General features: G+C 37.4%; 1 protein-coding gene across 1 annotated transcript; it reads left to right on the top strand.

The window, feature by feature from the left end:
* The first annotated feature begins 564 nt into the window (after positions 1-564).
* LOC131858431 (uncharacterized) lies at positions 565-10,565 on the top strand. Its single transcript, XM_059211670.1, has 7 exons — positions 565-728; positions 1,187-1,272; positions 1,411-1,579; positions 1,805-2,076; positions 2,221-2,357; positions 9,312-9,550; positions 10,310-10,565. Exons 1-7 carry the CDS (start codon positions 565-567, stop codon positions 10,563-10,565), a joined length of 1,323 nt encoding a protein of 440 aa, XP_059067653.1.
* The last annotated feature ends 13,644 nt before the right edge of the window (positions 10,566-24,209 follow it).

Raw genomic sequence — 24,209 nt, 5'->3', positions numbered from 1 at the left:
AAGCAAGTTAAAAGCACATAATAAATCATAGTTGCAGAAAATATTTTGCCATTCTTGCAAACAACTAAATTGATAACTTTAAATTCACTATAAAGAAGTCTCTTTGTGCTTTGGAGATTAAGGTATATCCACCTAGGTCTAGTGAAGCCTAAAGTGCAGAGGAATTTGGTTTTTGACCATTCCTATTCATTGGCAAAGGCTAATTGAGAAATCAGTAGGAGATTTGGCAAAGCTCTAGGATTTCCAATATGTGGTTTTGGGAATCAACAGATTGGCGACTCTGTTGGGGAGTTGTCATAAGAAGTGTTCAGAATTTTTGGTGGTTTGTTTTAGACTCTACTAGAGGAAGGAGCCCAAAAGAAAAAATATTGTATTCCTCTGAGGAAGTGGTGACTCTACATCTAATACATGAAAAATAACTGGTATTTTGAGAAAGTAAGAGAAACCCCTAGGAATTTATCAATAAGATTGATGCAGGGGAGAAGGTATTTGCATAAGGGACAAGATAATCTTGTTTAGTTGAGTCCAAAGAAAAGATTTAAAGAGAAGAAATCAACACCAAGTATGGCATTTGGGGGTTATAAGAAGCTCCCTAGTAGAGAGGATGGCTCTTCATCGAGTGATAAATTTGAAATTTTAGAGGAAAATCCATTCTATACCTTAAATGGAAAAGATAATAATGGCAGCCGAGATGAAACTCTAATTGCTGAGGAACATGACAAGAGGCAGTGAATTGCATTTATACTTAAAATGGCTGACTTAAATGGAGATGAATCCAAAATGGCTAAGGCTCTTAAGAGACAACCAGATTGGGTATTACAGAAGGTCGGACTAGAAAGAGACGTTGTTCAAAGCCCTAAGTCAAACAGGGTTGAAGAAAAAAAGGGAAGAGGTGAGGGAAGTAGACTAACAACCCCTAGGTATAGTCCCCCTCACATGAGAAACATGTAACAGCCATTTAGGATCTATGATAATCCATTGTCTCATGTTTTGGATAAGAATTATGAAAAAAGGGATAAATGAAAAATATACCCTATAACGAGAATAAAAGCTAGTATAATAATAGACAATGCAATAATCATAATGATGAAAGAAGAACTAGCAATAGGGGAATTAATAGTAACTAGAATAATAGAGATAGGACCAACAATATAAGTAATAATAGTGGTAACAATGGTAATAATAGAAATGATGGCAATAATGGTAATGGAAACAATGGAAATGGGAATAACGATAATCAAAATGGTGGTGTAGGCAACAATGGAAACAATGGTAATAATGGAGGAAATTGAAACTATCAAAATAAAAACTATGGTTGTAGACCACCTATGACCATTGAAAGGTATAAGTAGTTGGATTTCAGTGGGATAGTTGGATACCTGAATCAGATGTCAAATGATTTAAGGTCAGCCATCCCTAAGTTCATAGGAAATGAAACTGATTTTGTAGAACAACATGTAATAAATGTAAAAAATACCATTGAAGAATTTGAAGTCCTTTATGAAGATGTTTATATGAATTTGTTTGTTCAGTCTCTTACAAAGGATGCAGGAGAATGGTACAGAAATATTTGTAACAGGTGCATTGGTAGCTGGCAGGAGTTTGTGACACAATTCTTAGAATAGTTTGGAGACCATAATAATACTTCATTTGCATCTCATGAGCTAACAAGCATAAAGAAGAATTAAAATGAACTAGTCTCTAAATTTAATAAGAGGTTTAATAAAGTGCTTAATAGAATACCAAGGGATATTAGACCTGTTGATTTATTTTTTATTGAATTATATTTGAGTTCTTTTGACAGCAAGACTCACTGTGAGATTCTATCTCATAATCCTACCACCTTGCAACAAGCATTTAAGAAAACCACTACCTTTCAAAATAACAGAATGGTTGCTGGGAGAATTGGCAAGAGAGATGATCCAGAATTATATAATCCCAGAGCAACAAAAGGGGATGAGTTTAGCCAAATCATGGACATGCTGAAAGATATGAAGTGTAAGCAAAATCACAATAAGAAGCCACCCCCATATAGAAGCAACAAGCCAATGAATTACAATAGGCCAAGATTGGATGGCATGCCATATAACACAAACTAGAAACATGGTAAGCCATTGAATGCCAATCTAAGAAAATAAAATCCTAATCCATTGAAGAAAGTAAACAATTTTGTGGAGGAATATCCCTGGTGTGAAGTTTGCAATTTACCCCATGTTGCAGAACAATGTATGATTTCTCATGGTTTTGTAGAGGAAAAGGACCATGAGGAGGAGTATGGGCCCACAGTGAATGTACTTTCATCAGATCCATTTTGGGGTAGGGATGAGGATTCATCCAAGGATGAGCAGTCATCAGAGGTACAATGGAGGAGAGAGCCAATAGTGCAGTGTACATCAAGTTTTCACTAATGATGATGTGGGCACCCCAACCTTGAAGAGATTATTCCATGATGAAGAGCCAGTGCATTCCTTGAGAAATTTAACAGATGAAGAAAAGAAAGCTTATACTGTGGCAGTAGTAGCATAGGCAAAACACAATTATCAGCTAAGGAATAGAAAAGTGAACCCAGAGCAAGGTAAGCCATCTAGGATATTTGCAACGGTTCCTAAAGCTAGTGGAAACAAAGACACCATCACCAACAAAGAAAAGGGAGGTGTAGTAGAAAAAATAAAACAAATAGAACCTCCTAAATTGACAAAGCCTATTGAAAAGAAACAAATTAGTAAGCCACTTTCAAATTGTGGATCATTTATGTGCTAGGATTTATCACAGGAGAAAGTATCTTCTCCCTTGCTTGAAGTAATAAAATTTTCTAATTACAAAAATGAAACAATCAAGATTTTGCCTAACGTTGGTGAAGTTAACAAAGAGGATCATAGGCCAAGAGCTGAAGATCCATGTGTTGTCTATTTGGGAAATTTGATCACTAAGAATCTTACCCAGGTTGATCCTTTTTATCTAATTGTGTTGATTAACAATAAAATGGTTAAGAATTTTATGATAGATTTAGGTGCAGTTGTGAACATTATGCTAGAAGATGTCATGAAGGAACTTGGGATGCATATAGAAATCCCTTATGGGAAATTTTATGCTATGTTTAATATATCAGTCCCAGTTGTTTGAATTATGAAGAATGTGGAGCTTCAATTTTCAGCATGCCTAGATGCATCATATAAAACAGACATCACAGTTGTTCAAGTACCTCCAAATTATGGGATGTTACTATCAAGGGAATGGTAAAATTTGGTAGGGGGATATGTTCAGTTAGATCTATCATATGCAACCATCCCGGTAAAAGGGGAAAATGTAAGGATTGATAGAGAGACAAGATCATTCTACTTGATAGAAGAAGTTGATCCAAATGAGACAACATGTTTCCTCCAATTAGATATAGATAAGTTTCAAGTAAGTATTTCTAAACCCATTCAATGAAAAACTAATAAGTTTGAAGATACTATTGAAGCACATAAGGAGAAAATTTGGAAAATGTACTTTGATGGTGCTTGCAGTAAAGAAGGAAATGGACCTGGTGTGGTTTATATTTCTCCTAATGGGAGATCATTCAAATATTCTTTCTTGTTAGACTTTTAATGTACAAACAATGTTGCTAAGTATGAAGCACTCTTGTTAGGTCTTAGAATAGAAAATAAACATGGTATTAGACTAATAGCAGTTTATGGTGATTCAGAGTTAGTTGTATCTCAAGTAAGCGAAAAGTTTGCTACTAAAAACTTAAGGCTTTGAAATTATAGAAATGAGGTGTGGGACTCTATTGAATCTTTTGATGCATTTTACATAACATGGATTGAAAGATCTAACAATATTTTAGCTGATTTTATGGCTAACCTAGTAGTTAAAAATAATGATATTCCTTTTGATGACATTACCCAAGTTGAAATAAAAACTAGACCTGCAGTACCAGATAACATAAAGAACTGGTAGATATTTGATGATGACATGGATCTTATGAAGTTCTTATTTTGTGAAGATCAGTATGAGAGACAACACATGGATTGGAATGCTTATGTGAAAGAGGAGAATGGTAAGGGGTCTCTATTTGGGAAGGACATGCTCCAGCTTAAAAAAAACAAGATTCCAAAGGGGTTGGTGAAACTAGAGATGTTATTTGATAATAAAGACTAGGAAAATTTCAAGCCCAACACTAGAAGTTGTGAAGAAGTGGTAAAAATAAATTTGGGAAGTGAAAACAATCCCAAGGAATTTTACATTTGGAAGAAGCTTACACCAAAAATTAGAACTGGATTGGTCAATCTGTTAAGAAAATACATACATGTTTTCGCTTGGTCATATGATGACCTTAAGGCATACAGAGAGGATTTGTTCTAGCATGAAATCCCAATAAAGCCAGATGCAAAACCATTTAGGAAAAAGCAAAGGCCTATAAATCCCATATTGGCTCCCAAAATGAAGGAAGAGTTGATGAAGATGAGGAATGCAAGGATTATAGAGCCTATAAGGCATTCTACATGGGTTTCAAACTTGGTGCTTGCTAGAAAGAAGAATGGTGATATTAGATTATGTGTAGACTTTAGAAACTTAAATATATCATCTTTAAAAGATAATTATGCTCTTCCTAACATGGAAGCTTTATTGTAGAAAGTAACAACAAATGAGCTACTTTCTATGATGGATGGGTTCCTTGATTACAACCAAGTGAAGGTCAAGGAATCAGAAAAATACAAAACAACTTTCACTACATCATGGGGCACATATATGTATGCCAGGATGCCATTTGGACTTACCCATTTTGGAGCTACTTTTCAAAGGGCCATGGATGTATCCTTTGAAGGCCTCATTGATTACATTCTAGCTATTTACTAGGATGATTTGACAACATTCTCCAAGAAAGCAGAGAACCACTGTAATGATCTAGAAAAGATTTTCATCAGAGCACTAGAATATGGTATTTCTCTAAATCCAAAAAAGTGTCACTTTGGAGTCACTAAAGGTAAATTGCTAGGTCATATTGTATCTAAAGATGGAGTAAAGACTAACCTTGAGGGTATTGTAGCTATTGATAAAATTCAGATTCCTAAAATAGTCAACGCCATTCAATCATTCTTTGGACAAATTAATTTTGTGAGAAGACTTGTGTCAAATTTTTCTGAGATTGTAAAACCTATTGCAAAGATGTTGAAAAAGGGTGTAGAGATAAAATGGACTAATGAAGCAATTGAGGCCTTTTTGAATATTAAAAGGGCCATCAAGGAAGCACCTATACTTAAATCTCCTGATTTCTCTAAAGCTTTTGAAGTATTTTATTTTTCTTCATTTCATACTATTGTTGCGGTTATGCTACAAAAGAATGATGAAGGTCATGAACAACTAGTGGCATTCTTTAGAAAAACACTACAAGCCTATGAGTTAAATTATGATATAAATGAGAAACAAGCACATGCCCTAGTAAAAGCTATAAAATATTTTAGACCATATTTAGTAGGAGCTAATGTCATTGCCTATGTTCCTAATGCAGTAGTCAAGGATATTTTTCAGGCAGACTGAAACTACTGGGAGAAGATGCAGATGGATCAATCAAATCCAAGAGTTCAACATTGATATCTAGATTACTAAACTACTAAGAGGTCAAGGTTTGGCTAAACTGATGACAAAATCAAATTTAGAGGCAATACAAATAAATCAGGTAGACTTGGAGGAGGCTCAAATAAGCATTGAAATGTGTCCTTGGTACAAATTTTTTATCTATTATTTAAAAAACATGAAGTGCCCAGTGGATTTAAATGATAATCAGAAAATAACATTTAAGCTTCAAGCATCTAGGTATGTATTGCTTAAGGGTGATTTATATTGGAAAAATAGGGATGGTATCCATTTATTTTGTTTGGATGTTCATCAAGAACAATCTATTTTAAAGGAATTACATGAAGGTGTATGTCTGGACACTTTTCAACAAAAAACCACTGCCCATAAAATACTTAATGCTAGTTACTATTGGCCACAAGCTTTTAAGTATTGTCATACTTATATTAGAAAATGTGAGGCTTGCCAAAAAAATTTCGGGAAAGATTAAATATGATGGAGTTCTTCCACTTAGACCCATGCAAATTGAAGAACCTTTTCATATGTGGGGTATTGATATCATAGGAGAAATTGAAAATAAATCTAATGGAGGGCAGAAATGGATTTTGGTAGCCACTAATTACTTTACCAAATGGGTAGAGGCTATTCCTACAAGGCAGGCTACAAGAAAAGTGGTAACAAAGTTTTTTTTGGAAAATATATTGACAAGATTTGGGATTCCCCACAAGATTGTTGTAGATAATAGGATGTGTTTTACATCCAAAGAATTTTCTATTTTTTGTGGAAGTTACAGAATCACTTTTTCATATTCATCACCTTATCATCCCCAAGGGAATGGACAAGCAAAATCTAGTAACAAAAACTTGTTGAAAATAATTAAAAGGATGTTAGGTGATAACAAAAGGGCATGGGACTCAAAGTTGAATCTGGCAGTGTGCGCAGATAGGGTAACAACCAAGAATTCCACAAGGTTTTCTCCTTATCAGCTTGTTTATGGCAAAGAAGCAAGATTGCCTTTGAACAACCTATTCCTAGTGTATAAATTTGTTTCAGATGAATATTTAGAAGAAGTTGATTTCATGGAAGACAGTCTAGTCTAGTTGGTTGAATTGGATGAGTAGAAAAGAGAGGCTCAAGAACAAAATATACAGAGGCAGAAAATGGTAAAGGCATTGCATGACAAGAAAGCTTATGACAAAACTTTTAAAGAATTAGAGTGGGTGCTCAAGTGGAATGCAAAAGACTAGGACAAGGGCAAGCACAAAATTTTTGAAGCACTTTGGTTAGGACCGTACATCATCTTGGAAAAGGGAGGATGAAATTCCTATTTCTTGAAGAATACTGATGGTGAAATTCAAGAATTTCTATTACATTATCAATATCTCAAGCATTTTTTCTCTTAGGTACCAGGGAGTATTCTTGTACTATAGTAGTGTAGTAATCCTTTGTTTTTTGTTTCTGTTTATTTTTTTCTACTTTCCAGAGATAGCTGAGATCTTGCTATCTCCCTATAAAGGACAATCATCCCCAGAAAGAGACACTATTAGCACATATTTTTGCAAAAATATTTTGTGCTATCTATTGATGTTCTATATGCATATTTTCATCATAAGAGCATTTAGTACCAGATTGCCTATGTAGGAGATATGTTGTTGTGTCAGAGAAATCCAATTGTAGCTTGAATCTACATGAACAAGTATCACCTGGGCATATTAAGGGATGGCATTAAGTATGGTGACATTGTGATAACCTTCATCATGACAGTCTTTTCATAGAAAGAGCACATTTTAGGGTTCATCATAGAAGAAGGGTCATGAGTACATTCAGAGATGTTTTCAGTGCCTTAGAAGTCCATTAGCATGGTTGTGGAAAGTTACTTTTGTGAAAGAAAGCCTTCTCTTCATAAAATATAAAATAATGTTTATCAGCATAGGTCACCCCGATAAGATTGCCTAAGGAGAAAAGGGTGCGTGTTGCTCAGCAAAACTCACACCGATGAGTCTGATGGAATTTTCTCAGGGTGCAATCAACAGAAAGAAGTTTAGCTAGTTATTAATCATCGAGAAGAGATACACTGATAGCATACCAAGAAGGTGAAGTCATCAGCATAGCGTTCACTATCGGAAGCACTAGGAAAAAGTTAGCCCAATACCCGATGAGGTTATCAGCAAAACTTATGCCGATGTCAGATGGAGCAAAAACCTTGGAGTTGATGTCATCAGCTCATCAGAAAGTGTCATCTTATGCTACCTCAATACCCGATGGACTAGGTGGTGAAGCCAATGTTATTGGCCTGACCTACTCTAATGAGGCAGTACCAAAAGGAGGAGAATACTAAGTCATCAGGGTAAGTTAAACCATCGGGGAGAGGTGTATCAGATTATGTCGATACCCAATGAGGAAGACAAGCCAAGAATGGAGAAGAAGACTTGTTAGGGATAAGTTACACCAATTGAAGTCAAAATCATTGGGATATCATTGTCTCATCAGGAGGAGATATTTTTCGTTACCCCGATTCTCGATGAGAAAGTAGAGATGGGTGCGAGCAAGGAGATCTCATTGAGGGAACATATGCCGATAGACCAAAGAAGTAAAAAGATACACAAGTATGAAGTCTATGTCATCGGGTCATCGGAGGAACATAAAATGAGTTGTTCCAATAGCAGATAAAGTGACCCAATGTAACAAATGAGATGCGGACTACAAAGGAGGACTCATCAAAATAACTTCTAACCATCGAAGGAACATATTTGGAGCTATGTTGATACCCGATGGAAAGAATGCCATGGAGGAATAGAAGGAGGGCACATCGAAATGACCTACGTTGACGTGACATAAAGGTAAAAGTAAAGCCTAGCTAGAAGGCAGAGCCATCGGGGAAGTTATAACCATCAGAATGAGGGAAAATGAGCTATGATGATGCCTGATGGAGTTATTGGGGAGATCTATGCTGATCAAAAAGATGGGTGGTGCCAAGTGATTAAATTATCAGGAGGAGTTATGTCGACTAGCCATTGCAAAATCTCATTTTAATGAATCCACCCGCCATTATTAAATATAGGAAACGGATAGGTCTATGCTTGCATGAGGAAAATCATAGCACCATTTCAATTGAGTAAATGTTCGTGATGTATTTAAACTATATATGGAAGTTTGTATAAGAAATTTGCATAACAGATTGAAGCGAACAAAGAGATTGAAGTGAAACTGAACTACAAAAATTTGAATTTCAGAAAGCTTGAAGGATTCAAATATGGAGGGTTCTAGTTCCAAAGGAAAAAGGAAGGTCACTCAGATTTTTGAGAGCACCTCAAAGAAGTCTAAAGGTGGGGAAAGTGTGCAAAAGTGGAAGTTAAATCAGGATATGATTGACTAGATGAGCTAACCAGGAGCCAAGTCTCGAAGGTCTAAGGCTAATTTCCCTATCCGTGACCAGATAGAAGATAATTTTAAGGAAATTAGTGATGTTTGGACTAGGGTTAGAGGCCTCTAATTTTTTTTATATCATTATTCACAAAGGAGCAAGCTGACCCCAATATCAAACCCATGGACAACTGGATTGGGTAAGCTAGTGGTCCCTAATGTCTTTGTAAATATTCAATTGTTGAAAACCCTAGTTAGGGCATATAATTCCATGAAAAATATGTATCCAATTACCAAATGGTGATGCATTCATTTGTCTTTCAGTAGCTACCATTCATGAGGTTTTCGGTCTTGGTTTCGAATCTGACATGCCTCTGTCTTTTGAGAAGATGGAAGAAGAATATGCAAAGATGGATATTGTATACAATGGGTGGAATTTGGCCATACATAAGGATGAGAAAGGGAAGTTGAAAAATGAGTATAGACCCCCATTTGGCATAACCATTTTCAGACAGTATCTGCAATATACATACATGGCATGCAGTCAAGTGGGAGGAGTTGAGGTTCCTGATGTGACTCGAGTAGGAGCTTTAGTACTTACTGCAAATACACAAATGCATGAACCAAGGCAATTTGATTATGTTGCCTATGCTGTGGAAAAAATGCATGAGGGTTTCTTAAATCTTTAGAATAAACCTGATAAATATTTTAAGTTTTATTCATTATTTTTGCTTATTATCTTGTTTTATGGACAACCTAGAGGGTTGTGGCCCAAAGAGTTGAAATTAAATGTTCATGGTAAAGATGCGCAGGAGAAGCTAATACAATTGTGGGTATCACTATGGGATTCTTGGTTCATGAGATTCCATTATGTCAATTTTGAAGAGTTTTTTGTTTAACCATTATACAAAGATTTTGGGGTTTCCTGTGATGGGTCATTTTTGAAAGAAATTAAAAGATTTCTTAGACCCCATGAGCATGGAGATACAAGGGTGAATCATAATTGGGGTGATTGGTATATATGCCAAGACTTCTCATATGTTAGGGCTTTTGGATATGAAGGTGCTCCCTATGTGCTGCCAAAGCCTGCACCAGACAAAATTACTTACCTAGAGATAGTGAGACAGATGATTGTCTCTAATGCACATCATTTTGGGGGTGCCCACAAGCAAGTATTCTTACCTAGAACTCTACATTTTGGTGATTTCACCATTGTATCAACAAAGGCTTATGAAGTTATTGACAGAATGTTAATAGAAGATTATAATTTGTATGAGCACACAAGACAAAAAATTATGACGCGAAGGGCTATATACCCCAAAGAAGAAAAAAAATAGAATCTTGGTGATTACTTTCATGATCATATTGAAACCTTGGATATCTTTAGAAACAAGGAGTCTAAACAAGCCATGCAAATTTTTCAAGATTTGAATCAGAAATTGGAAGAAAAAAGTCAGAGACTGCATGAGATGGAGGAAGAAGAAAAATTTGAAAGTGAATTAGGTGAAAATGAGGCTATCTCAAGGTTTAAAATGCCTGATAAGGAAGAGGAACCTGAAGCACAAGACCAAATTGTTGCAAGGATGAATGTTGATTTGGATGTTAGGCTAGAAGAGCATACATCTTTTGTGTTGAATGATTAATTTATTAGGTTGAAGGAGTTTAAGTCCTTATATCATTTTAAAGGAAAGAGATCAAGAGAAGCAATGTCAGATGTGACACCGAAGAGTGAGGCACAAATACTCAGAAAGCTGAAGGCAGAGATTAATTCAGAGGTAGAAGGCATGAGCCCTCAAAGGGGAAGACAACTTCTTGTAGAGGTAGGAATCATTATTTTTCCAGGCTGGGACCTTAGTGCATCCTTTATTTTTGATAGCCTATTTCATTATGTAGGATTTTGCTAAGATCAAGGGCACAATGAAAAGCATAAAAAGAGACAATAGAATGACAAGAACAAATTGTATTCTCATCAATATGCAAATGATCAACTGGATTAACCAATACAATGAATATAGGCCTGCTTATATAGGAAAGGCCATATGGATGTATGAGCACACAAATATGACATGTGGCTCAATGAGAAACAACGGTAGGTAAGAAATACTAGGGGTAGGTAGGAGAAATAATATAATATTCCACAAGAGGTGGATGACCCATCGAATGTGGACTGTAACAACAAAATAAGACCACAAAAGGTGGAATTTCTCCTACAGGCTCTATCCCTATGTGCACACTTCCCTAAGTGTCTCAAATCCAAACTATGAAGAGATGCATTATCCTAAGTTAACTTAAGTAAAGTGTAATAATATCCAAAATGAATATTTATTTACACCAACACCCCCCCTTAAGTGCAACTTAGGGGAATGAAGACTCAAGTCAACAATGCAAGATGGGTCCCAGCTACTAGGCCATGATAGGTACCCATGTACAATATGCAAATGCAAGTAGAACAATGCAATGCAATCTCTCACAAATGGAAAAAAGGAGAAAACCCAATGGGAAAAAACTCCCCCCCAAAAGAGAGATGAATGTACAAAAGACTCTCAAAGAAGAAGGACAAAACCTCAAAGAGGAAAAAGTCCCCCCCATAAGAGAGGAAGGAGAAGTTAGTTGACCCCCCCTAATGACACATCCCACACCCCCAAGAGAGCTCGCAACTACTAGAACTTACTCTCGGTGAAAGGTTTGGTGAATATGTCAGCAACTTGCTCTGCTATAGGACAATACTGCAAAGCAATGACCTTCTCTTGGATGAGCTCTTGGATATAGTGTATATGAATCTTGATGTGTTTGGTCCGCTTGTGCTGGACCAGGTTCTTCGAGATTGCAGTAGCACTCTGATTGTCACAATGTAGAACTGTCGGCCGTGGAGTGATGAAACCAAACTTTGTGAGAATCTGCTGGAGCCAAATGGTCTCAGTCGCTGCATTAACAGCACCTCGATACTCAACCTCAATCGAAGAGAGAGCAATAGCATGTTTCTTTTTCCTCTGCCAACAAATGGGGCCCAAAGCAAGGTGAAAATTGTAACCGGAAGTAGACTTACGATCATCAAGATTGCTAGCCCAATTGGAGTCTATGTAACCAACCAAGCGAAGTCTTGTGCCTGTTGCATAGTATATCCCATAGTGATGTGTACCCTAGATATAATGAAGGATGCGTTTGGTGGCTTTCCAATGAAGCTCATGTGGTTCCTGCATGAAGCAGGAAACAATGCCAACTGCAAATGAAATATTAGGGCATATATGGGTCAAGTAGATGAGACTAATCACAAGCTGACGATACAAAGTGGCATCAACTAGTGGAGAAGAACACTGAGCCTCATGCTTGACTCTTGAAAGAAAGGGAGTTGGGGCAGGCTTACAATCAGACATATGAAAGTGTGCAAGTAGATCAAGAGCATACTTGGGCTATGATAGTGTAATCCCAGAAGGTGACTGTGAAATCTCTATCTCAAGAAAGTAGTGCAAAAGACCCAAGTCAGTCATAGCAAATCTATCATGCAAAGCAGATTTGACCCTACTAATGATGGAGGAAGTACTCCCTATAATGATCAAGTCATCAACATAGAGCACAAGTATCAAGTGAGAGTCATCCTGTCATAAAATGTAGACATTTGGATTGGAATGACACCTCGTTAAACCTGTGGAGAGAAGAAAGGAATCCATCTTGGTGTACCAAGCCCTGGGGGCCTACTTAAGGCCATAGAGAGATTTCCTTAGTCTGCAAACCAAGGAAGTATCTTGGATGAAACCCTATGGCTGCTCTATATAAATCTCCTCATCAAGATCACCATGAAAAAAAGAACTCTTCACATCCATCTGATGTATAGCCCAACCATGAGCGGCAGTAATAGCAAGTGTCAAATGAATGGAGTTCATCTTGGCTATGGGTGCAAAGGTCTCAGTATAGTCAACACCTGCAACCTGAGAGAAACCTTTCGCAACAAGTCAAGCCTTATACTTATCCACACTACCATCCGCTGCAAACTTGGTTCGATAGATCCACTTACATCAAACCATCTTTCTCCCCTTAGGGAGATGGAGTAAATCCCATGTATTGTTCCTCATCAAGGAACTATACTCTTCCTCGATAGCTTGGTCCCACTCAAGAACCCCTGATGCTTCCCTAAATGTCTATGGATCAGAAGTGGTAGCAATGAATGCATGTGGAAGATCCTGATGTTGTGATCAAGTTCTCTGTGTATCTGAAGGATCCCCAACAAGAGAACTCGCAAACTTAGGTGTCCGTTGAGGCCAATGAGGTCAAGGTGGAGGTGGAGAACGAGGCTCCTCAACTGCAAGTGGACCCTGCGGAGGTGTAACCCTGCGAGTCAGAGTTGAAGGAGTCTCATCATCTGAATCACTAACATCACTATCCACAATGGAGGAAGGTGGAGGAGGTAAAGAGGCTAAGCTAGGAGAGCTTTTCTCAAAGCGAACACTCCTCTCAATGAACACCTCATGTGTCTCTGGATCCATCAATCTATATGCCTTAACACCCTCAAGATATCCAGCAAATATGCAAGGCCGACTCTGTGGTTCCAATGCCTTGCGTTTCTGTGGAGGTATACGAGCCCATGCTAGACACCCAAAGACTCTAAAATGTCTCACAATCGGTTTCCTACCAGCCCAAGCTTCAAAAGGAGTAATACCTTGCAAAGCTTTGTGAGGAACTCGATTCTGGATGTGTGTGGCACAACTGATAGCCTCTACCCAAAAGGTAGGATCAAGAGAACATGCATGTATCATACAACTAGCCATTTCTTTGAGAGTTCTATTTTTGCGTTCTGCACCCCGTTCTACTGTGCAATGTATGTGATAGAATGCTGAAGATCAATCCCCTCAAATGTACAAAAATCCTCAACTCTTTTGTTCACATATTCCCTTCCATTATCTATGCGAAGAATCTTGACCACTTTCCCTGATTGCTTCTCCACACGAGTCTTGAAGTCCTGAAATCTGTCAAATACTTCACTCTTATGAATAAGAAAGTAGACCCAAGTGAAGCGGGAGTAGTCATCAATGAAGGTGAGGACATAGCGGGCCTTACTAAATGAAGGTGCTGGAAATGGACCTGCTACATCGCTGTGAACAAGTTGAAGAACTTCCAAAGCTCTCCAAGCTTTCCCCTTATCAAACTTCTCTTCGGGATGCTTGCCCATGGAACAACCTGAACATACACCCTCTAAAAAATTGATTTGAGGTAGACTTGTGACCATGTCTTTAGTGCTGAGCTGCTGAAGATAGCGGTAGTTGAGGTGACCAAACTGCTCATGCCATAGCTTACTTTCTGAATTTGAATGAGTAAGCAAGGCCCTAGAAGGTGAACTTGGCACAAAGTGGGAGAATGAATAAAGCCTTGAGTTGTCATTGACTTGTCCCACTGCTACCAAGGCATCATCATCAAGTTCCTTCACCACAACTGAATCTGGTGTAAACTCAACCTTTTTCCCATTTCCATAGTGAGTGATTTGGTAGATGGAGAGAAGGTTGGTAGACAAGTTAGGAACATAGAGAACATTCTCAAATGTTCCATCATCCATGTAAACTGAACCATTCCCTTCAATCTCTACTTGTGTATCATCACCTATGTAAATGTGAGGTACCTTAGATGGCTCCAATGAAGAAAACTGCTCCTTTGTAGAACCCATGTGATATGAGGCACTCGAGTCAAGTATCCATTGCTGTGAAGAACCTATTGTAGCCACAAATGCTTGCCCTTTTCTCTTAGACTATGAAGGAGAAGGAGATGAATCCTTCTTTGTGTAGGTAGATGGCAAGTTGATGTTGTTTTTCTTGAGAAGATTGGTTAACTCATCAACTTGTTTGTGTGGCATTGATGCTCATCATAACCATACTTCTTGCAATATGCACAAGTTGGTTTATCCTTCTTAGGTGGTGTCCCCTTCTTGGAAGAGGATGAAAAATCACCTTGTGATGGAGAGGATGATTGTCCTTTTTCCTAGTGTGGCTTAGACTTAGAGTGCTTCTTCTTCTTGTTGGAATCTTTGCCTTGACTTCCTTGATTCCCTTGATTAGCCACCAAAGCCTTGGACTTTGAAGACTTGAGAAACCCCATGTTCAACAACTTAGATTGTTCCAATATTAACATTTCTATGAAAGCATCAAATGAAGGCATAACATAAGAACTCCCCACTGTCAAATGATGAGTTTGGAAGCTAGACACAAATGCTGCATATTCTGGTGCAAGCTTGTCCAACAAGTTGAATATCAACTGAGCATCCTTTTTGTCAATTCCACAATCCTTAAGCTTTGCTCTTAGCTCATTTGCTTTGGTGACATAATCTTGGATTGTATCAAAACTCTTGGGATCCAAGTTGGTGAGCTCATTGTCAATCTGATAGCCTCTGATTTCATCAACTTGACCATACAATTTCTGAAACATATCCCAAGCCTCTTTGATTATTTTGCACTTCTCAATGTGAAAAATGAGGTCATCTAATACATACTTGTGCAAGGTTCCAAGAGCCATGCAATTATTTGTGAGCCATTCTAATTGAGCATTTGGATCACCCTTAGGATCAGGTGGTGTTGTTATTGTTCCATCTATGTAATGTGTGAGACCCTTTTCCATTAATTTACTCCATACTTTAATTTTTCATGATGCATAATTATGTGGAGTTAAAGGTGGAAATTTATTAGGACTCATTGCAACAAAAATGGAAAGAGCACAAAGAGAGGCACAATCACACAAGACACCCCCCCAAATTCACTCAATCAAAGAACCCCCCCAAAAAGTGATGATTTGGCACTTTATAATTAGTGCGTATACAATGGGCCACTTGGAAAAAATGGCAAAGTGGACTTCTGATTACAATTTTACAACTGCCTCAATAAGGCCAAAAGAGACTCAAACTGATAATGTAAGAGATCCAAGTAAGATCCAAGCAATTTACAAGTACCTAATAGGCCAAATAAGACCAATATCTGAAAGTACAATTTCTACTCAAAATCTCTAAAATCTGATCATAGATTATGAAAGTAGATAAAAAAAATGCACTTTCAAAAAAAATGGCACTTGAAAAGGAGGCCGTATGAGCTCAAACGAGGCCTTTGAAGTTGCAGAATTGAGGATTAGATAGGTACAGCTGAGAGAATCCAAAAATTCTGAAAAACCTGTGCACCAAAATTAGAAAATAACCACACCACTGCGAAGATCATGAAATTTTAGCCCATTTCAAAGAAAATTGCACCAAAAAAGGAGCAAAAATGAGCAAGATATGGCCTTTCAAAGTTGGACTGCAAAACTGAAAAGCTCAATGGAGAGGGGTCAAAAAAATTTCAAAAAGCTGCTGATGTGGTGCTGATGTCAGAAATTCACTATCTTAAATTTGACGGCCCTATGACCATCGCGAAAACTTTGCCTCCCTGCTGACTAGGCATCCGTACTGTATGGACTGCTGACTGTACGCGGTGACTGTGCAGGTGACTGTGCTGTCGTACGGATGATGATGTGGCATTGTGCAGGGTGTACGGTAGTTGACCACGGGCCAGTAGCTGCTCATGGAGGATGGCCTCGCTAGAGGCGGGAGAGACCGGCGGGCCCAGTGCCGAGGGGGCCGGCGGCAGGCCGGGAGCCGAGGTGGTCAGCACGAGAGGTGAGCTGCCGGCGGTGGTGGCTACAGGAGACTCCGGCTTGGCGGCAGTGAGTGACTCCGGCTCGGTGGCGGCGGGCGACGTGGACCTGCGACAACGTAGGTACGACCTACAAGTTGCGGAACATGCAGGGTATGGGGGGGGTCTGCAGACCCCCAAACAATGCAAAAAAAAAAAATTGATTTTTTTTTTATCGCTTTTTTTTTATTTTTCGATTTTTTTTTTTCGAAAAATAAATTTTTTGAATTTTTTTTTCAAAATCCATACAATAATAGCCAAAATGGGAAAAAAAAAATTCTCACCAAAATAGGTCGACTTTATAGTCGAAATTTATGGAAACGGCCTCCCAGATTCAACGGCGATGTTCAAATCGCTGTATGACACCCCCAAAAAATGAAGATCCCCAAATCCAAAAATAGAAGCCTCCAAAGTTTCTCCAAAAAACTAATTAATGAAGCCCCAATAGCTCTGATACCATGTAGGATTTTGCCAAGATCAAGGGCACAATGAAAAGCATAAAAAGAGACAATAGAATGACAAGAACAAACTGTATTCTCATCAATATGCAAATGATCAACTGGATTAACCAATACAATGAATATAGGCTTGCTTATATAGGCAAGGCCATATGGATGTATGAGCACACAAATATGACATGTGGCTCAATGAGAAACAAGTGTAGGTAAGAAATACTAGGGGTAGGTAGGAGAAATAATATAATATTCCACAAGAGGTGGATGACCCACCGAATGTGGAGTGTAACAGCAAAATAAGACCACAAAAGGTGGAATTTCTCCTACAAGCTCTATCCCTATGTGCACACTTCCCTAAGTGTCTCAAATCCAAACTACGAAGAGATGCATTATCCTAAGTTAACTTAAGTAAAGTGTAATAATATCCAAAATGAATATTTATTTACACCAACACAATAAGATAAGATGGATTTCAAGTTAGATATTCAGGGCATAAGTGATATTTTTATTGGATAAAGATATGATCCAGATGATGAGGCTATGCTTTTGTGGGCCCTTTATCCTCCGAATAAGAGGCCAAAGATTATAGATGTGGAGAAGGCCTTTGGTCACATGTGTTACGATTCCCATAGATACTGAGAGGGGGGGTGAATTAGTATCTAACTAGTAATAAGATTTTCCTAACTTAAAACATGTAGAACATATTAATGCAGTAAATAGAGATAAAAGCAACCACATGAAAAACACACCATAAAACAATAGTTTAACGAGGAAAAATGATGTGGGAAAAACCTTGATGGGATTTGTGACCCACAGTATTCACTTACTGGCCAATAAGAGAATATTACTACTACAAGAGGGGCCTGCACATGCAGGAAGCCCAAGTGCCTAGAGCTCACTACTCAATTACAAAATAGGAAGTCTCACTGAGTTACAAAATGGATTATGTAAATCCAATGTCTTGTACTGCTTCAAAATGGCATCTACCATGCCATATCCAATACTGGTTTATAGCTCTACTTCTTACATAAATCCTTAACCTATAATTCTCATAATAGGTCTGCCTTATTTTGCCTAATTACATTCCGCCATGCTTACATAATTTTTCTATAATGATCTCTTATATATATGAGTCATTTTACAATTTGCCAAGTTGGTTACAATAATTTTACAATAATAAACAAGACAAATTACAAACAAAATTCTTGTTGGCTTCTATGTCGGTATGCTTTCTTTCACTACCGGTGTCGGTGGTTTGTGTGCCGATATAGAATTTGACTTTGCTAGTGCTGGTGTCATAGGATTGTAAGGTTGCCATCAATGACAAAACCTTCAATCACTTACAATGTCTCATTGGAGTGTGCATTTGCCAACAATCTCCCCTTTTGGCATTAATGGCAACACTCATGAGAAAAATTCAAAAAGTGTATCCAAAAATTGTTACCAAAAATGTGTGCTCCCCCTGAGTAGATGATCCCTAAGTTATTAGATTTTTCTCATACCACTACTCCCCCTTTGGCATCAATGACAAAGGTTGTCAAAGTGTCAATAGATTGTATTTTCATGTTTCAACCTTGTAACCGGTTGGTTACAATCTGAAAAAGATCTGCCAAAACCAAATTCAAGCTCTCAATGAACTTTTTGTTGTCTTTTATTGCGGCCTCTATCCTCTGAACTGTATCGGTGAGGTGTTGCATTTTCTCTGTTGGTGTTTCCTGTCCTTGAATCAAGTCATTAGATATTTCTTTCCTTAAGGTGGCGAGGTAGTCCAGTTTTGGACTTAGTCTCCATTTAAGATCCTTAGCCTTACCTTTTATTCTTTCCTTTTCTCTTTCCATCTTTAATAGTTCTTCCTCAAAACCTGTTATCTTCTACTCAAAAACTGACAATGAATCAGATGAGTTAATGAAATTGTCAGCTAGTTGATTTATTTCCTCCTATATCTTGCTTATCTTCTTGTCTATATCAACTGTCAAAAAGTTAGTCTTACCAGTATCTCTGTACAAAGTTTTGAATTCCTTTAATGTGCTACATAATTCCGATAGAAGTGTGTCAAACTACCTTGTACACTTCTTTATTTCTTCCTCAAAGAATTTGTGTTTTTCCTTCTCTAATCTCTCCTTGAATGCTTCCTCTTTTATTTGTTCAACTCTCACAATGTTTTCAGTAATATACTTAGACAAAGTATCAAGTTGACTCAAAGAATCTTTATTATCTACATTACATTTTGGAGCTATCATCTTCAGAATTGGAATTGTATCATCAATAGCCTTGTATGCTTGTGAGCTACAATCTATTATTTTCTTTAAGGAGTCCAAAAGAACTTCTGTTACATTAGTTGATTTGAATCCTGGAGTTGAAGTACCAACACTTTGTATCTTGTCAGTGGGAGCAATATCCTTGCTTGCGGTGACCTCTGGTAGGTCAGTTTGTGTTTCCATTTCCTTAAGCAAAGGTTTGTCTTGCTCAGCTGATGCCGGTGGTACTGACTCTATGTGAACCTATTACTCTGATTGAGCCTTTTGCTCTGCTTGTTGTTTTGTGTTACCATCTGCCGGTTTACCTTCTATGTTATTTGTTACCAGTGCCTCACTAGCCATATCTGTCTTTCCAGTTGTGTCCTTATCTACCACAATGTTAACTTTCTTAGTATCAATTTCAACTATGTATAACACCTTAGAGTTTGAATTTGTGTCTTCTTCTGGTATCTCCATACTCTCATTAGCTGGTTGATCTTCAATTGTAACTAATGGTGGAGTATTCAAAGGCAGTGGAGATAAGTTGTCTTTTATTTTTATGCTCGGAGGTCCACCAACCTTGCCTTTACCCTTATCCTTAGCTTTCTGATATACTTTGATAGGTTTAGGATTTCTATACTCTTCCCGCTTTTCTTTCTCAACAAGGAATATGTCCCATGCATTAGTAGTTTCCTCTGCATCCTCATTTACTCTACCAACCATAAGTGCTACATGCCGGTGTGAAGTTGAGAATATTGTCCAATTAGCCTCTGAGATCATATCATCTATCTCCTTTGGTTTGTTAACAAGATAAACAATAAGTAGTTTCTCAAATTTTATTTTCTTGTCAAGTTCTACAACAACTTGCCTTCTAGCTTCAAGTCTCTTAAACAGTTCTTTCGGTAATTCATCTACAACTTGCATCAAAAATTTCTTATAGATATCCAAGTGTAGAATTACACTTTTTAAATAATTTTCCTTGTCATCAACTGATAATGTATCATATAATTTATTGATGTTTTTCAGCTGTCCATCCTCTGTTATTTCTGTAGACACCTAAAAATGGTCAACGCTTGCGGAGTCATACTTTAACATTTGCGCATTGCCTCATTTTAGGTTTTTGCGTCGCATTAACATTTCTCCTATGTTTCGAACTTGGTTTTTATCATTTGCGAACATCGAGTCATTCTTCTACATTCTTCATTTGTCTCACTCTCGAATTTGGTCTTGTCGACAATACTATCTAGTCATGATTTTCATCGATCTTATTCTATCGCATCAATGTGCATGCTCATTTGTCATTATTTTGGACATCGTCAATCCTAATTTAGGGTTTTGTCCTCCTATCAATCTTGCGATCGATTTGTCATCGATCGTTGTCCTCTTATCAATCTTGTCGATTTATCATCAATCCTTCAATCTTGTCGTTTCAATGATCGATTTGTCATCGATCATTGTCATGTTCGATCTTCTCATTTTGCGATCGATTTGTCATCAATCGTGGTCATTTTCAATCCTGTCATTTTGCAATCTATTTTGTCATCAATCCTTGTCTTTTTTTGTCAATCTTGTCATTTAATGATCAATTTGTCATCGATCGTCGTCCTTCTCAATCGTGTCAATTTGGATCAATTTGTCATTGTTCCTCGTCAATTGGCGCATTTTCTCAATCAAATAATTTATCACATTGGTCATTTATCAATCCAAAATCAAATCGAATCGATATCAATTATCCTTTGTCAAGACCTAATTGTCATTTTCGCATTGCTAATTCGTCTTCTAGGGTTTTATGATTTAATCATTTAACCTTGTGTGTCATTTCTTCCTTTAGGATTAATAAATTGTTTATTTATCCTAAGTCTTCTCATTACAATTAAATGTTCATTTAATTGGCTAATTATTCCTCTTTATGAATTAATTAATAAATGACAAATTATTAATTAATTTACCTAATTTCTAATTTCATTATTTCCTAATTCCTATTTTCTAAATTCCTAATTTTTAATTTCCACCTAATTAATTTGTCTTTAGTGCTCCCTATTTTTGTGCTTCATGTGTCATACTCTTGGCATAGCAAGATGTCATAAGGTTCTAGTCCTCTAAGCTTTGCATTGGCAATATGTCATAATTCATGACATAGAAGGTGTCATAACCTTCTTCTTTTCACTCATTTTTCCCATTTTGAAATCAATTGCTTCTAATATCCATTTCATGCTAAATTTGATCCTATCTCCAATTTATCTATAAATTGGATGAATTTTTTCAATCAAAGCTAATTGGTAATCACTTTTGCAATCACATAATCACAGAATCAGATAATGAGAAATAATCACTTCTTCTAGTATTCTTGTGCCAATATCAATCTTGCTTTCACATTAGGTTTGTGCACTTGAAGGTGAGATCCACAACAAAAAGGCTATTTGAAGAAGAAAGAAGGAAAATGGAGCCGCATGAAGGAGCATTCAAATCATACCTTTGGTTTGCTTAATTTCTAGTTTTGAATGTTTTTATTTCATGTCTCTATTGAGTGTTGTTTAGGATAGATCATTGCAATGACTTCTTGTGATTGAGCTATTACGTTTATATTGTTTGTGATGATTTCCTATTTCCTAGCATATATTAATTGGTGAACCCGACGTGAACACTAACCATCTAACCTGTTTATGGTGTTTTTGAGTGCTTTCAAGTTGATTTGCAGGCCAAAAACCCAAAAACAGGGTCGTGCAGGGTTTTCTGGAGACTTCTGCGCCTGTGTGAAGCAACCTGTGCCTGTGTCCTACATTCAGCGCCTATGTTGAAGACATTCTGGGCCTATGTCCTGCATTTTGTGCCTGTGTCATGAGTTCTGCGCCTGTGTAAAGTCCAGAACAGAGGTAAAAATGCAGTATTTTACTTGAAATTTGTTAGTTTTTGCATTCTGTTTTCTGTGTTTTGGATTTTGGTACTAATTATCTGTGCAGAATCTCAGCATATGCATGGCAAAGACAACAAATCAAACTACTAACATGTGTTGTGCAGAATCGATAGTCAAAGACAACAAATCAAACTTCTAACTTGGGTTTTGCAGGTTGCCTTGGAGAAACAACTAAATTTGGTGTTTGTTATTAATGTTTTAGGCACCTAGTGATTTCTAATAGGTTGGAATGAACATGTTTTTGCTTTGATTGTTGAGTGTGACATTGGAGTAGGAGAGTATGCTCTCATCCTTTTAGGGTGATCAGAAATCCAGATCTTCAATACCATGCTTTTGTCTTTGATTGTGTGTCTCCTTTAGAGGGCCTGCCTTCCCGACCACTTTGCTTTTGCAAGCAAGTGATAATTGTGAGAAGGGAACGACCCAAAGTGAGTACAGCTAGAATACCTTGGCATTCTAACTCACTATAAAAAAATACCCGATGAGCGAAAGCTTTGAAGGAAGTGTTACGTGGGAATTGCAGTTACTTGGGAAGTGATGACCCTTGAACTCTTTCTCATATCAACATCTAAGTAGGACCTCAAGGTCTAAATCATGCTTGCGCGACTACATTTGTTTGGTATCTTGATGGGCTTAATGTCTCAATCACGCTTGCGTGACATCAAGGAGTAACGCTTAACAGAAATCCTGACTAAACACCTTGTTTTTAGAGGCCAAAAACCCTTATAGTTGCTTGAGAAGGACAAGTTCGGATACTTGGAAGAGATACTAAGTTCACCATGGGGAGATTTCCATGGGGATTGATGCTTGGCTGCCCTGAGAAGTGAGTGCCATGGAGGGGAGCCTGTGGGGTCAAGCATCTATGTATTCACCTTGAATCCCATAATGAGTCTACCTCTCAAGTACCTAATGTCTTTGTCTACCATAAGAAATGTGGAAATGAGCATGATTGTCTTGAGTCTAAGTTGCAATATCTTGTATTCTTTGCTTCTCAAAAGTTGAATTGCATCCCATTTCAAGAACAAAGCAAATTGATCCAACATAAGATTAAACACAAGAGACATTCATCCAACAAAAGTTCAACAAGATTCAAAACTCATCTTCAAACATGGTTAGCAAACATTTTTCAAAATCTTGTCTCAACATTCATGTCACTTACATTTAGGTTCATCCTAGGTTGCATTTTGCAAAGTTCATTGTCAAGTACCAAGGTTAGGTTTCATCTAGGTCATACTCCTTTGCATATCAATAAGAGTCATCCATTTGCATATGTCCTCTTGCATTAAAGTCATATCATTGTCATACATTTACATTGCATACCCTAAGTCTCTTCATTAAGCTTAGGTCCTTATCATATCATATTAGGGTCATTTGCATGGTAATTATCCCTTTGCATATAGTGAAAAAACTAGGTTTTGTCATACTTGAGTAATCCAAATCTTTGATGTAACCCTAAGTCATTGTTAGGAGATCTAGACCTTATTAAATCTTTTGTCCTTTTGTCATCAACATCATTTGGTCAAACCTAGCTTAGTATCCAAGCATATAGGGGAGACTTTGTCATTTTGTCCTTTTGTCACTTAAGTCCTTTTGTCCTTTGAGGTCTAGATATCATTCCAATTTCCTAAGGGTCCCTCTCTTAGATTTGCATTCAAAAACTTTGTCAAAATCTTCAAAAACAACCAAAAACATAGATTGCATTTTCATCTATTCAAGTTTGCATTTAGTTGCATATCATACATTATCTTTGAAAATTCCAAAAACATTGCATTTGCACAAGTGACATGCCTGTTGAGACAAGATCAAAATCTAAAAAGATCAGCGAACCAACATATCAACCCATGGACAACATAGCAAATTCGCAGTTTCAAACTAGTCAAACAGTACAAATTGAAGGTTCATCAAACACATCTCTACCACCATATGGAACGGTTCAACTTGGGCCACCTCCATTATATGAACCAGTGTTTGTACCTATGAAACCAGGACATGGGAGTGTTCCACCAACTCCAAGAGGAAGTGCGCCTTTCAATTTGAATCAACC

This window comes from Cryptomeria japonica, chromosome 9 (assembly GCF_030272615.1).
Source record: "Cryptomeria japonica chromosome 9, Sugi_1.0, whole genome shotgun sequence".
Classification (NCBI taxonomy): domain Eukaryota; kingdom Viridiplantae; phylum Streptophyta; class Pinopsida; order Cupressales; family Cupressaceae; genus Cryptomeria; species Cryptomeria japonica.
Note: the sequence above shows the minus strand (reverse complement) of the source record. Positions and strands in the feature narration are given on the sequence as shown.